The 16,099-nt window shown below is 32.5% G+C and overlaps 1 protein-coding gene across 2 annotated transcripts; it reads left to right on the forward strand.

Moving 5' to 3' along the window:
- The first annotated feature begins 2,402 nt into the window (after nucleotides 1-2,402).
- LOC127704066 (prestalk protein-like) lies at nucleotides 2,403-9,664 on the forward strand. Of its 2 annotated transcripts, XM_052208004.1 has the most exons (3): nucleotides 2,403-2,517; nucleotides 5,037-5,107; nucleotides 7,601-9,664. In XM_052208004.1, the coding sequence occupies exons 2-3, from the start codon at nucleotides 5,050-5,052 to the stop codon at nucleotides 9,544-9,546; spliced, it is 2,004 nt and encodes a 667-aa protein (XP_052063964.1). In that variant the 5' UTR covers nucleotides 2,403-2,517; nucleotides 5,037-5,049; the 3' UTR covers nucleotides 9,547-9,664. The 2 variants fall into 2 exon arrangements, with proteins under 2 accessions (XP_052063964.1, XP_052063963.1); XM_052208003.1 differs by lacking the exon at nucleotides 2,403-2,517 and having other exon boundaries at nucleotides 4,988-5,107.
- The last annotated feature ends 6,435 nt before the right edge of the window (nucleotides 9,665-16,099 follow it).

Raw genomic sequence — 16,099 nt, forward strand, 5'->3', positions numbered from 1 at the left:
CATTATAGTGTTAAATTTTGAAAAATATAATTTGATTGATAGCGTCGAAAAATAAAAAAAAGTTCGCGGCTTTGCGCGAAAAAAAAATCTTACTGAGACAAAAAGCCATAACCCCCACCCTATTGAAGTTAAATGGTTGCTCCCTTAATGCAGTTTCGAGATTTCGCAATCGGAAAACTACTGTTGCCTATAATTTTAGGTTTTTTTATTTCCCATCCGTAAATGATCATTTTTTATTTAAATATATTTTCAATTTTTAGAAGTCACTCTAAACAGACATACATAAGTTAAATCAAACACTAAAACAGATATTTTTTTATCTTACGAAATGTTTCTCTCGATCAAATAGGCTGTTTTTTGAATGATATGTCATTCAGCAACTTCTTATGATAAAGAAATATGTAGATTTTATATACTTTTTAATAAGAATACAAGAGTGTTAAATTTGTCTCGTTTTAAATTAACTTTTTTCTCAATTAAACACGATTTGTTTATCTAAGAAATACGATTTTATTGTTTCTTTGTATTTTCAGTACCTGATCATTAAAATAATGTAAACTTCACGTTGGGCGCACGCTAACATGTTTAACCCCGCCACATTATGTATGTGCCTGTCCCAAGTTATGAGCCTGTAATTCAGTGGTTGTCGTTTGTTGCTGTATATCATATTTGTTTTTCGTTCATTATTTTGTACATAAATCAGGCCGATGTTTTCTCATTTGAATAGTTTTACATTTGTCATTTCGGGGTCTTTTATAGCTGACTATGCGGTATGGGCTTTGCTCATTGTTGAAGGCCGTACGGTGACCTATATAGTTGTTAATTTCTGAGTCATTTGGTCTCTTGTGGAGAGTTATCTCATTGGCAATCATACCACATCTTCTTATTTTTATACTCACAGAAATATATCTTTGTTGACATAAAAGTAACGCCCACTCTTAAAACGTGTTATTTATTGTTGTTGATTAATGTAATCCATTTTATTTCATAAAAGTCTAAACAAAAGGTAAATATAAGTGAGCACTTAAACGATAACCTTGTCATATGGCGTTTTACGTTTGTAATAAAACTTAACATATTTCATTCGGCACCCCTCGGTAGATCTAACAAAATCAAGTTAGATGTAGCGGAATCTGCCGAGGTTTGCCGATTGAATATATTTAATTCGTGTCAATTTATTACATCACAGTATCTTAAAATTATAATTGATCTATTTGTTAAAATAAGGTTGAACAAACGTCAAAACACGGTATCTTTTTTTTTCTTTAATATGCGCGAATGGGTTCAACAGGACGTCTAAATCTTTAAATAGACACATGTAACTAGGTACACTATTGTAGAATACATGTTTCGTGTGGTTTGATGTGACACTATTATTGTGTATAATATTCCTCCTACTCAAAAACAAATTATGAAATGTAGACATAACATATTAATCATTTATATGTAAAACTGTCTATTGTCACAGTGGTATTTATTCTAGTAATCGTAACAAACACTTCATATGTTTATATTTTCAATTGTTAACGGGTTTTGTGATAATATAAGAAAATTAAACCTTAATATAAAAAAAACGTGAAGATTAATGAAAAATTAATTTCTGATGTTGAGGAAATATAATTATATAAAAACATCAACAATACTGTAATTGTTAACAATAAGGGGAAGGAAATTTGATTCTCACCAGGATGGGTGGGGAAGGAGTGCAGGAGGATTTTGAAAGAAGTATAATGACTTAGTAAGAACTGAAAAAACACAATATTGCCCGAGACATGATGAAAATGAATATTCTGTATCACAAAAAGAAGGAAAAAACTCTATAAAAAATCGGAAAAAACTTTCAGGCGACTTTGTCGCGCTAAATATTAAAATAAGACTGTATAGCTACAGTTAAAATAAATATTCCATCTTCAACCTCTTCAGAAAATCAAATGATAGTTCGTTAGGTAAATTAGGTAAACAATTAAAATGGAGAAAATAAATCATCAGTCTTTCGTTGCTTCTGAAAAAAGTATGTTCTGACGTCTGACGTAGCCCAGCTCACCTTAATATGCACTGGTGGTTCCATATTACTATTTAACATTGACAAATCTTTATTGTTTCTAAATATCCTATCGTGTCGGATAAGACACCAGGTCAACAATTTGAACCAGAGACATATTTCTCTGTTTGAACATATGCATATATGTTATGCCTTAATGGGACTTTAAAAAACGAAGGTCAATTATTGTAGTAGATGCTGCCAATTAATACTAGTAATAAATTTCACACATGTATAAATACATCATGTAAACAACATTTTTCCAATGAACCATTATTTATTGGTCATCCATAAAATAAGACAGTAACAAACCAATATATTCATCTATAAAACCGACTCTATTTGAAGATTTAACATGTATACTATCATAATGATTGATAAACAATATACGTCAAATGCCCGGATGAACAGTGAAAACAGATATGTTAAGACTTCTTATAGGTTACAAGGTTTTAAATAATATGGTTATGCAAAAGGTAAGCTTATTGTATTTATCTTTATTTCTTTCAAATTTACGGCCAGTTCACAGCCAGTTTAATAAATTAATTTAATTATATAATTTTCTGGTAATTGCAAAGAAAAATTAATCAGGAAAAATATAAAGAAAAGCATAACATTTAAATGATTAAAAGAGACAAATAATATGTTAAAGGCAGGAATAAGTAAATCGAAGTCAAAAAGACATTCTACGAAAAAGATCAAAGAAGCATCAAGAGAGGTGCATAAATGAATAAAAAGTAAATAAAAAACAAACAGACAAACAAACAAACAAACAGACATAAAAACAAATAAAACAATCAAAGATATGCGCACAGCAAAGACAAAAATATGAAATTGATACAATACTCCAATCAAAACCGACAGTAACGGAGGAACATCACTAATTCATCGCACCACTGCTTTCTATGTTGAATTCCTCAATTTCAAGCAGTCCCAGCTCTGTTATCTTAAGTTCAAATAAAGTGACAGTCAGTGCATGTCAAACAACACCTGGTGGTGTCTTGTACTGAAAAAAAAAATCAACACAACTTTAATTGCATATAAGAGAGTACTGATTCATTGTACTTCAGATCTGAGAAACGAGCAGAATGTACCCACATTGCTTTAATATTTCATACTTTTTTTTTAATTTTTCAAATTTGAAAGTCAAAAAGTATTCTACAATGATCACCAGTTATTCAGCTTTCATTTGATATTGAAATTACCAAAATATTCTATTTTAAACGTTACAAGTATGCGTAGAAACTATTTTGTTTTTGATATGTACTACTTTCTGACCGGGCCCGAATTAGTAATGTTACACTTAATTACTTGTGCTTTGGAAAATGGAGCATAAAATAATATTAAATTTTAAATAATATTTTGAGATCTTGGATCTGCATGAAAGTATTATTTTATGTAAATATAGAATCAATAAACACATACACCCGATAAGGGGGTAGAATAACGTTGATAGAACGGATAGAAATGTCATCAATGTCATCTTGGTAACATTGGAAACGAATTTAATTATCTGCTAGAATGTCCATTTTTTCGACAGTAGGAAATTATATAAACTTCGATAATTACTTTTTGGCTCGTGTAAATATACCAAACTTCAAACAAAAACACTGATGGTCCAATTAAACAAAAAGTCAGAGCTAAAAGATTATGTAAGTTCATAAAGTTGGTGAACAAACACGTGGGTCCTCCTGGGTAAAATGTATATTGTTTTGAAACCACTGTATTGCATATAAATGTTTGTAAATATATGCATATTCCTGTAAATATTATGCATCCTCTCTGTATCTGCAATGGTTGTGAGAAAAAGATATTGTATTGCTTCGCACTCGAGACCCTTTGTTCTGATTAGGCAATTAGTGAAAATTTTTAATTGATAACGATGACCTATTCGCAATTGCAGCCCTATACTTTTTGTGTTAATGATAAAAGTTAAGGAAGATAGAATAATGTGTCTTTCTATGTTGTGATGTTAAACTATTGTTTCGGATTAGGGTGAAGGTTTGGTACGATTAAAACGTTTAAACCCGCTGCAATTGTTTGCACATGTCCTAAGTCAAGTGTTTCTCGTTTCTCGTTTTTTATATAGATTAGACCGTTGGTTTTCCCGTTTGAATGGTTTTACACTTGTAATTTTTGGGGCCCTTTATAGCTTGCTGTTCGGTGTGAGCCAAGGCTCCATGTTGAAGACCGTACTTTGACCTATAATGATTTACTTTTATAAATTTTGACTTGGATGGAGAGTTGTGTCATTGGCACTCATACCACATCTTCTTATATCTATTGACAACAAATAGCTGTAGATGTATTTTGTACATCTTAGATAGCGTGGATCCAAGATTTCTCTAGGGTAAAGAAAAACTCGCCTCCCTTGAAAACGGAAGACTATTTGTTTTTCAATCCAAAAATAAGTATTACTAAAAAAGAAACATTCGGTATTATTCGATTCGTTTCTATTCATAATGTTTAGATAATGATTTTTATGCCCCACCTATGGGCATTATGTTTTCCGGTCTGTGCGTCCGTTCGTTCGTCCGTACGTCCGTCTGTCCCGCTTCAGGTTTAAGTTTTTGGTCAAGCTAGTTTTTAATGAAGTTGAAGTCCAATCAACTTGAAACTTAGTACACATGTTCCCTATGATATGATCTTTTTAATTTTAATGCCCAATTTCACGGTCCACTGAACATAGAAAATGATAGTGCGAGTGGGGCATCCGTGTACTATGGACACATTCTTGTTTAAAATAAATTTCTGACTTCCGGAAATGAACATGTTATGCACATGATATTTTAAGGTCCTAGACATTTAGTAAATTTCGTAGACTTGTTGTTGTGGGCACGCTTTTTTTGAATATCAAGCAGATGACAAAACGATAAATGTATAGAAAAACCACAGTTATTTTCTTGTATAGTCAAATTTTTTTTTGTTTATAATGACACGTGTTACCTTAACATATACGTTGTTTTAAAATGATATTGTCATGTTTTCTTCAAAGGATTCCAAGCACAATGTGGCGGCTTTTGATGGAATATTGGCGACTGTTATTTCTTGTTTTACAGATACTAGGTAATTAACAATTTATTGACTGAAACATTCAGTTTTTATTAATTCTAATATTTTAAATGTATCTCTTAAAAAGATGATTACCTGATGTTAAAACAACGACATATCGTTGTCATGTTTTGTTTTTTTTTATTCTTAAAACTCAAACTTTCATACATATGTACACATCGACTTTGAATGATTATTCACATCATTTTATTATGTTGCCGTCATTATTTAATTTATTATTATCATTTTCTAGACACTAGATTTAGTTATGTAAACAAAGTACAAAATCCTTATATCAAGCGGAAGTGATGGTGAGAGAGATGATTAAAAGCACTAAAACTACCAGATCAACAATTTCCCTTTTAAAATTTGGCATATATGGGCCTTTCCGAAAAATGTACATTTTTGACAACTGGAAAATGAAAAAAAAATGTTGAGACAAAAGTTATTATAAATTATATACAAAATATGCAACCTTAAACTGAACGATAAGTTTGACAACAAAAAGTTAACATGGCAGTGTACCAAGATGTCCCCTTCGCAACGACTTTTTAAGGCTCTACCATGCTAAAAATTAGAATTTAAAGGAATTTTCTTCAAGAATCTGACAAATAAATGATTTTATATGGTTCAATTTTTTTATTTGCAAGTTTAAGTACTAGAAAATATTACAAACCGTTTTAGAAATATTCACAAATGTCCACTGCGTAACGATATATGTCCCCTATGAAAAGTTTTGTGTCCACTTCGCAAAGGATTGTGTCCACTTCGCAATAAAATGTTTCGCTATACTCTGGGAGGTAACAGGCCTCGTTATCATTAAAATATTCAGGATCCGAGTCTGTTATTGTATAACAATTTATCACATCTCTCCGGAGATATAGATAAACGTTTTTGTTTAGTTCTAAGTGTTCAATAAATGTCATACCATATGTTGATATTTAGATGTCTTTGTTGCTTTTTTTTTATCTTGTTACGATTGCAGTCTCATTGACGTATACCCCATCTCATATTCATACTTATGATGACTTTTCAAAGAATTGTATAATTTTGGGATTATCTTCATTATATGATGAAATAACAAGAGATGTCCTCTATACGTCAATGAAGCTGCAATCCAAAAAGACAAAAGACACGAGCTTAACATATTGCATAGACACTTGTCTACTGTTGAGGACTGTATGTTGACCTCTATATTTCTTTTGATCTTTTATATGTCGTTGAGTTCTTTTTCTCGTTGACTTATTACCCAATGCTTCGTTAATTTCTGTGAGTAGAAAGATCAATATTTTCTCTCTTTCCAAATATATTAAGACTAAGAAACCTATTTGCGGTTATGTAGTTCAAATGTGCATTGCTTATTTGTAGGTATATAATGACAGAATTATCAAATATGTTGTGAGTGTCTGTGTGCTGAAGTTAATAAACCTAGACTAAAATGATCATAAATTACATGGAATGCCCGGGGATATATTTACATTTAATATTGGAATAATTGTACTGACTGCCCCCTAATCATTGATCTTGTTCGTGACACTTTGAATTTGTATAAATTGGTCAATTAAAGAAGTACGATTTCGATTTCTATTTCTAACATTGTAGATGATTTCAGAAAATATTTTTTGGTAAAAGAATATCAACTGCTCAAGATGATACTGGATAACTACTTGTCCATGAATTCGTATAAAACAATGAATTACATACTTTACGAATTTGGATATTCTTTAAGGTCCCAAATAGCTCCTAACATTTCTATGTATTTATACATTCCTAGATTTCAAATGTTTTGGTATGAACGTTCTTTGATCTTCTTTGTGAAGGTGAATCCAGAACAGCAATTAAATTCAAATATAAACTTATAAAGTGTTACTTTTTTTTGCCATGAATTCGACACCATTATTTTGAAGTTCGATTAAAGACCCTTTATTGTGACATTTTAATACTAGTATGCGTTATATTGATTCGTGTTTAACGCAACTTTTAGCACTACTGTCTATTTCATGGCGGTCAGTTTTAATTGGTGGAGACGCTGGAGTACCCAGAGAGAACCAACGATCTTCGGTAGGAAAATTGACAATCCTGGTCAATTAACATTGGATTCGAACGCATCTGTCACGTGCGGGGTTCGAACTCACAACATCGGTGCTGACAGGCTAATGATAGAGTAGTTGAACTCCTTAAACTACTCTGCCCTCGATGCCACCCTATGTGTTATATCTGATATTCCAGTTGAATGTATCAAATTTATTTTGCATTCTTTTACATTTTCTTTCCCCCTTTTCCATAAGGGGACGTTACAAGGTTTTAGAAAACTTTATCATTTCTTTGAGTTTTTTTACTTAATATATTCCATGTTTTTGCAAAACAATCGCTACATTTGTTAATAACAATTTTTTCAGATGTGTTTTTTAAGGTATACAAAGACTTATATATAATAACACTTTGATAAAAATTATAAGTTTCTGTTCTAACACAGGGATTTGCTTTTTTTTATTCCATTTGATGTAGTTTCAGGTTGCGTTGTCGAATGTCAATCTCCAGATGTTAACAAGCCTGGAGTATGTCCTGAATCTGCAACACCAACTAGTGAGCTATGTGTTATTGAATGTAATAAAGACAGTGAATGTCCTGGAGACAATAAATGTTGTCAATTGTTGTCATGTGGATCGATATGTACGTCACCCATATTTGAAACAACATCGTCAAATAAATCTGCGAGTAAGCCGACATCTACTGAATCTACAGATTGTAAAAACGAATGCGACACAAGTAGTCAATGTGCATCAATGTCACTCTGCGTAAGACAAGGCTGTAAAAGAGTTTGTAAGTCATTCAGCAGTAGGAAGGCAAAGTCAGTGCCTAAGAAACCTGTTGTAAAATCAATTTTAAGAAGAGTAAGAAACTGTACAGATCAATGTCTAAGAAATATTCACTGTGAAAAAGGTTTCGAATGTGTTTCAAAAGGATGTAGGAATATTTGTGAAAAGATAAGCACTACCAAAACAATTCAAGTTTCAAATACTAAGTCTGCAACTGAAGACTGTAACGATAGATGTCTGAGTAATATTCATTGCCCATTCAAACACACTTGCATTCAAGATGGCTGCCGCAAAGTTTGTAGTAGTAAAACTGCACTAGTTCTAAACAATACAAAAAATAGAGAACATCAACATGCAAGTCAATCAGTATCGACAAAAGAAACCAAAAGTCGCTGTATTCGCTCGTGTTTCAGAGATGCAGACTGCCTTAGGGGATCAAAATGTTATCAACAGGGATGTAATACATTCTGTGGACATCAAAGAACTAATCCTTGGACTAACTCTGACGCATCAAGGAGTACTTCATCAGCATTCAGGGAACAACCTTGGTTGAGTACTTCCTTGTCACTTGGTATTCAGGAAAAGCCAAAGTCTGTGTCACTATCTAATGATTGTCGTATTGACTGTACGTATGATAGTGATTGCAGTCGGGGATTGTACTGTAGGCGACGTAGCTGTAATCGTTTATGCGAACCCGATAAAGACGGACAACTTTCAAAGCATACTAATATCCATCAACCTAAGAACGTTAGACCCCATAATAACTGCCAGGATGAATGTAATTCAGATGCAGACTGCAATTTTGGATTCGTTTGTAGACAGTTAGGATGTCGCAAATATTGCAGGCAAGACGACTCGAGCGCAAGAACTGCTAAACAGTTCAAAATTATCAATACGGATTCCAGCTTAAAACTTTGTCAAAATCAGTGTAACAGTGATTCTGATTGTTCATTTGCAATGGCGTGTCTTAAAAATGGATGTAAAAAAGAATGTGTTATAACAACTACAACTACATCGCTAATTTGTGTAAATGAATGTTTAAGCGACGGAGACTGCGAATTTGGGAATATTTGTGTCAAAACAGGTTGCAAAAACATTTGCCGAATTTCTCAACCATCGCAAAATGTACAAACAAGTCGCATTACTGGAAACAATAATTGTAATATTGAGTGCGATAGAAATTCGGACTGTTCATTAGGTCAAAACTGTATACTAGACGGTTGCAGTAAGGTTTGCCGAGGTGATGGTCGTATTTTGAATGAACAAAGAAACAGAGCTCCGTCTAATTCTGATTCGTGCATAGACATATGCACGCGTGATAGCGATTGTAACCGAAATTCTTTCTGCACGCGCAGAGGATGCAGACAAGTATGCATTTCAAGGGAGAATTTTATGACCCTCAGTCAGTCTCCAGTGATTCGTAATGATAACCTTAATGTACACGGAAATAGTCGAAGAGAACACATCCATGACAATATTCCTTCAGAAATATCAAACATTTTGGAAACAAGGCAAACAGGAGTACATTGCTTAAATGAGTGTTTCCGTAATTCCCAATGTCCACGCCATAGCACGTGTGTTCAAAACGGCTGCAGCAGATCATGCGAAGATCAAACATTAGGTCGATTCAACTGATGACACAAAATGAAATTATGTCAATTGCTAACATTATGAAATGTTATTGTTTATTTATTTATTTGCTTATTTGTAACTTATAAACTGTAATATTACTTAAATAAACATGTTTTACTATATATAATTTCGTGGTTAATATAAGGTACTAATAGCAATATGAATAATTCCTATATCTAGAAATAGAGTTATAGATAGCTCTGAAAAATTGGTCACTAGGTATCAAACATAACCCTAGGGTCATATCTGCTAAGAAATGTGTATTTTTCAAACTAAGGTTCGAACTCAAGTAGGCAAAGATTACCTTACACAATTGTGGCTGTTCTGTTTATGTCCTTAACTTCCTAGTGCATTCATTATGGCTTCAATATTATTCGCGAACTTACCTCAAGGTAGATGGGGGGGGGGGGGGGGGGGGGGGAGTAGGGTGTCTAAATTAAAACAAGTTCTAAAACTTAGCCAAAATGAAGTTTATATCATGCTTTTTTTTAAAGTGATAAAAATTATGGATCACGTTAGGGTTCTTTTTTAAAACTATAGGTTGTAAAAAATTGTCAGACTTTGTGTAGATTACACATGGAAAGCCCAATTTTCTGTAAATAGAAACGAATTAATAGATTGGTCTAATAGTGTGGTTTCAGAAAAAGAAAAAGAAAAAGAAAAACTGGGGTCAAGGGAATCATTTCTTGCCACAAACCAAATAGGTAAATTTATTGTACATTCCTTTAAGAAAGTAACATTATCTGAGTCATTTCCCCAAATATGACTGAGTTGAGAAAAAAAAACAATCAATCTAACAAAATATTATTTGTATTTGTAAAAACAGTCGTGCACAGCGACGATAAGGTTAACACAACATTTTATTCATTAAGTCTTGTAAATGAATTGCATTCTTCTCTCAAAATTTTCAGGTTCCATTAAATATCTAGCCCGATTGTTTTCTGCTATTTTACAATCCAAGATGGAAGCAGAAGGCAAGATCTGTCTAAAAAAAGTTATTTCAAAATCCTTTGCTGAAGGGATGCCAGTCCTCAAGGATAACATCTTTTCAGAAGAATGTGTTACGACTCATGTGTAATTTAAGAATGTACTTGTTTTGTAAACTTTCAGCTTAATAACTTCGTCATTTAATGTTGTCCATGTTTAACGATGTTTATTCTCAAAAATCCTTATAAGTGTAAATTGTTGTCTTCTGTATAAAAGAAAAATGGGAAAAAAGACATAACATTTGCTACCGTAAAAACAAATATGTCTGTTAATTGAATATTGGAGAATTGATTGATTGGTTCATTGTTGCTAGCTTGACGTCAAGTGGCAACGTGTTATGCATGTTAAGGACGAGAGAAAATGACAATAAATACGAAAGGTAGGTAACGCAAGGTTTGTCGACTTTAAAGGCGAAAAATTTGGACTGCAACTGCAATGTTAGATAAAGGCAGACGTGTTGTCTTGGAAAATGCCACCTTTTTGATCATTTAGAGAGGAAATGTTGTTTTAGTGTGGCAGTCACTCTAGACATGGGACATCCGATTTAACGTCCCCATTTTGACCGGACATAACAGCGTTTTTATGCATTCCTAACATTTACGTACTGTATCGTGTCTTTCGCAGGATCGTGGTAAAAATTATAATTTTGACATACGGATATAAAATATTTGATTCATAGCTTACAAGCGTAATGAAACTCAAAGTGCAAGATGCTTACATGTACATGTCTTTAATAATATTCTGCAAAAGATAAAAAAAAATGTCATGAAAATTGTAAGTGCTCATTATGATGTGAACTTTTTAAAATGATAAATATGTCAAATTAAGTCTTTGACCCGGATTTCCAGTATTCACTTAACAGCGGGGCATTGTGTTTTCAGAATATATATTTTTTTTCATTACTTTTTTTCTCTTTTGGTGGAGAAAAATGAAGTATAAAAAGTTTGTTACGCCATCATCAATGGTCCCTGCAGCTTAATTGCCAGAAGATTGAAAAAGGTCTAAAAAAACTTATATGTTCGTTATTTAATGTTAGTCAGGTATCTGATTTTCCGAAATGATAATTATGTGGTACTCAAATATAGATTGTATATCACCAACAAAATTATATTTCTGCTTCTAATACTGTAGAATAGTATAATAGTATCGCCTGACACAGACGTGAACATTTATCGAAATATAAATATATTCAGGTAAAAAAATGAAAACTAACTTAATACATCAACCCATATTTAAGTTGTGGTTATAGAAAATTAAATATTCACACACACGATTGAAAAAACATGTGCAGATTTAGAAATGCTGGTTTGCATCGGATAAATATCAAACCTTATCCCACCTGAAACTATGGACACCCCGTATTTTTTTCGAGTTAAATTTCAACAATGAAGAAAGATATTTTTTGCTTTTAGAATTACAAAGATAATAGTTCTATTGGCTGATGTCTGACTTGCACCTTAGCAAAACATATAAATTTGGTTTCCTTCTCTCTTTTAACGCAATGATTTAAAACATATAACTAACGCTTGTTTTTCCAATCACTCCAGTATCATGTTATTCTATGTTATTCAGGGCCCGTATGCATAAAACCACTTAAGTTAAGATATCCAATCGTTATACTGATTTATCGTAGGACATGTAGAAAAATCCGTCCGTTCGGAATAAATCCTAACTTAAGTAGCTTTATGCATACGGTCCCTGTATTTTATTCATTGATTTTTTGATTTCGTAGAATATGCATTCTCATGATGTTTTTGTCATTATCAAATGTTTTTGCAGTTGTGTATAATATTTTTACTAGGAATAAATGTGAATTAAAGACAAATCCCTCTAATCAGATCTATCAAAGACATCTTCTCTAAAAGTTGTTTTCCCTTAAGCCTAAGTAAAAGCTTTAAAATAGAAAAAGGGGTCACCGACCTCGTTTTCGATTTATAAAGCCCCTTTCACAGATTTTGGAAATCGGTACATGTAGATATTTACAATGCGATATTTTCATTAAAGACAGAATCACACGAAAATTGTCTGTTTTGTCACTTTTCTGTTTGTAGAAATTGTGTATTGGTATTATCAACTTTATATTTGGTCTGATATTTAGAAGACAATGTACACATATTTGAAATGGCGGGTAATTAATTGCGCCAATTCTGAAAGCAACACCTTATGGTAACAGAAACGTACATGAGCGATCTCACAGATATTTATGAAATCTCCTTGTAATCCCGGTTGCGACACAATACCAAATTATTCAGCTTATTAAAGAATCGTTTTGTTGCATGATAGTTTTTTTTTAAATTATAAGTGTGTTTAATGTTTGAATTACTGCAAGTTTTAAACTTCAGGTTTTTCTTAATGTAAGGAGAACAAAAAAATATCATGGCATATAGTTTGTGTTTTCCCTCTATATACCAGTCTTGCACCAACGTTTCCAACATATAAAAGATATTTTTTTCATTTTGCATTTAAATAATATATTCTATTGGTCTCTAAACCACTTTTTTACATCAAATTGTAGAATAAGTTCTTATTTATCCCAAGTAACGTGACATTCTTTCTTTCATTGGTCATTTCGGGTAGGAAATGTCTGAATTTCCCGAATAGGAAAGAGATAAACTGTGTTTTTCTGCGCCAAAATTCTGTTCAGTTAATTCTTAGCATAGAACCCGAGCATATCTGCCTCTAAAGTTTATGAAATCGTTTTATATTTGGGTACACTTTCATGCTGTCTGAGCTTGTTATCAAAAACTGCGAGCATTCGTAGAAAAGGTATAATATTGCTTGTTACCAATTTGTTTGTTTTGTGGGGTTATTTGCAATCTATTGAACCTTTGACAATATTTCAGAGATGTGATTGATTGATTAATTGATAAACGTCCAGTGGAAAATATTTCATGCATTATCAGGACGATTTGTGTGTTTTTCCTTTCCTGGTTGTTATTATATGTTCTAAATATTTTGTAAGTCTCATGATCGAGAATAAAAGGGGGTCCGAGTTCTAACAAACCCAGTTTAATCCTTCCACATACTCACGTGTCTGTTCCTTGTTGGGAACCTGATCGGAAAAACTGTAATCTTGTGATATTGTGATACTGGCTGATCTTTTCTTTTTGAACTAGCATGGTTTCCAAATGACCAGAGTTTTATGTAGGTTGTATTTCTTTTAGTCTAATATCTTATCTATTTCGTATTTACCTGTAAAGTTTAAAAAAGTAATAAGCCCAAATGTAAACTTGGCTCCACAGTTATACCATGCTCACGCTTATGATTTAGCCCAAATGTCTTGCGCCCGGTTGTCTAATGCAAAATGTGAGAATTTGATGTTGATAACAGAAAGCAGATCGCAGTTTTCTTTAGATCTATTGAAAATTTTTATTGACAATTTTCTTTTTACACTAGAACAGAATAAGAACCGGACATATTGTAGAGACTCCTGTTTAATTGAACTATACATTTTTATTATTATGTTTAAGTAATATACTTTAGCGTTTTGTGTTAGTACCGGCCGACAAAGCAGCCAACAATGTGGTGGTGGTATGACGTAAATACTACACGGAAGTCCTTAAAAGTGAAATTATTCATTCAACTACATTCAAGCCGTACGCTCCACAGTGAGTCAAATCATGTCACTACCACAGCTCAGCTTACGGCCTCCTCTGAACATTTGAAAGTCCCCACTATGTATTGGTTACCTAATCTACACAGAAAACCCGTAAAATCGTTTCATCTCGTCCTCTAGTAAGAGTTCTACTACATATCTTTCGGTGCTTTTAACGAGTTCCTTATCTACTTTCAAAGATCATTAATTTTTGTAATAAAACATATGAAAATAGTGGAATTAACCATTTTTGGAGTGTAAAAAATTCTTTGGATGATTTGGATAAATTACCTGTTTTTGGTTGTCCGTTTGATTCGGTTGACAGTTTTGACTTTTCCACTACTTATACTACACTTCCACACAATCTTATCAAACAGAAGTTTTCTAATTAAATGGTCGTTTGATAAATCTGAATTTTTTTAAATTTATTTGCTGCAACTCATATAAAGCCTTTTTCTCAAATGAGAAAAGTAAATATGCTAGATGTACTTACTGGACGTGTAATGAGATGATTAAAGCCGTAAACTTTCCCCTTGACACCATTTGTGTACGTTTCGACAATACAGTTTATCGACAGGTTGTAGGTACAATGTATTCCTATGGGCACCAATCGTACCTTTTTAATAGCAAACTTGTTTTTATACTGTTATGAATCACAGTTTATGTCCAAATCCAGTAAACTAATCCTCCAAATTCCATTTAATTGATAAATTCAACAACACTTACCGTTATCGTGATGATATTTTTTCGTTAACTAATCAAGAATTCTCTAAATATACTGTTGAAATTTACCCAATGGAACTTACTTTTAATTAATCAAATATTAACAGCAATAACTGTCCTTTCCTAGATTTAAATATTTCAGTGTTACACTAGAAACTCTACACAAAAATTTACATCAAAAGGAATGATTTTTCTTTCCCTATTGTTAATTTTCCTTTTTTGAACGGTGATGTTCCGTTCGCTATGCTCGTGTCTGTAGTTACGTTTTGGATTTCAATGAGCGTTATCTATGTATTACTAGTGAATTATTAAATCAGGGATTTCGTTACCTCAAATTACTTAAAACCTTTAATAAATTCTTCCTTAGATGCAAAGATTTGGTTTGCAAGTTTTTCTGTACCTGTAGAAAATTTATTTCAAACAGAATAGCACAACCTAAATTTTACGGTGGTTTTATTAACCGAGCCCGGAGATACGATCCGGGTAAATTTATCAATCCTTTAAATAAACTGATTCTAAAAGGTTACCATTTCAACAATGTAATTAAATGTTTGGATAATATTTTTATTGGTATAAATGTGATTTTGTTATCAGTAAATTAAAACCATACTAAATATTACTGTTATACACATAGGTACTTTCACAGTACTACAATCTGTCGATACCTGTATTTTGACATTGCACAAGGTCATGTTTTTCTCTGACTGTTGAATATCTACTGATAGATATTTTAGTCTTAGATACATGTTTTTTTTTATTAGTTGTTATTGGCTTTGAACTATCAGAACTGTCAGTAACTGCGAGGTCTGTACTTAGTGTCTTTTTGTTGTTAGGGACGACACTACAAACCAGTAAAAGTCTGAAATGGCCTATATCTGTACTCGACTGTACTGATTTTTACTCGACCAGTCTGAATTGGTCTGAATTTTACTCTACATTACTCGACCCCAGTCTTAACCATACTCGACCTTTCTGATTTGTACTTGACCCTTATCTTTGCCATTGAAAATAGTCTGAACTATTACTCGACCAGTCTGACACGGTCTTAATCCATTCTCGACCTGTACTCGACCAATTTTTTCAGTCTAAACCATATTCGACCAAAGGTCTGAACAATACTCGACCAGTCTGAACCATACTTGACCAAAAAACCTATACATTTTTTTATTTAGCTGTTAAAATTAATTTCTTTTTTATAAAATAAAGATATATATAAAAACATATTTTTACATCCTTACATGATTCTCAGAT

Source organism: Mytilus californianus, unplaced genomic scaffold, assembly GCF_021869535.1.
Source record: "Mytilus californianus isolate M0D057914Y unplaced genomic scaffold, xbMytCali1.0.p SCAF_1, whole genome shotgun sequence".
NCBI lineage: Eukaryota > Metazoa > Mollusca > Bivalvia > Mytilida > Mytilidae > Mytilus > Mytilus californianus.

Coding starts and splice junctions, on each gene's coding strand:
- LOC127704066 (XM_052208003.1), top strand. CDS start 5,011: ATGATATTGTCATGTTTTCTTCAAAGGATTCCAAGCACAATGTGGCGG. Junction 5,108..7,600: donor TCTTGTTTTACAGATACTAG/GTAATTAACAAT, acceptor CATTTGATGTAG/TTTCAGGTTGCGTTGTCGAA.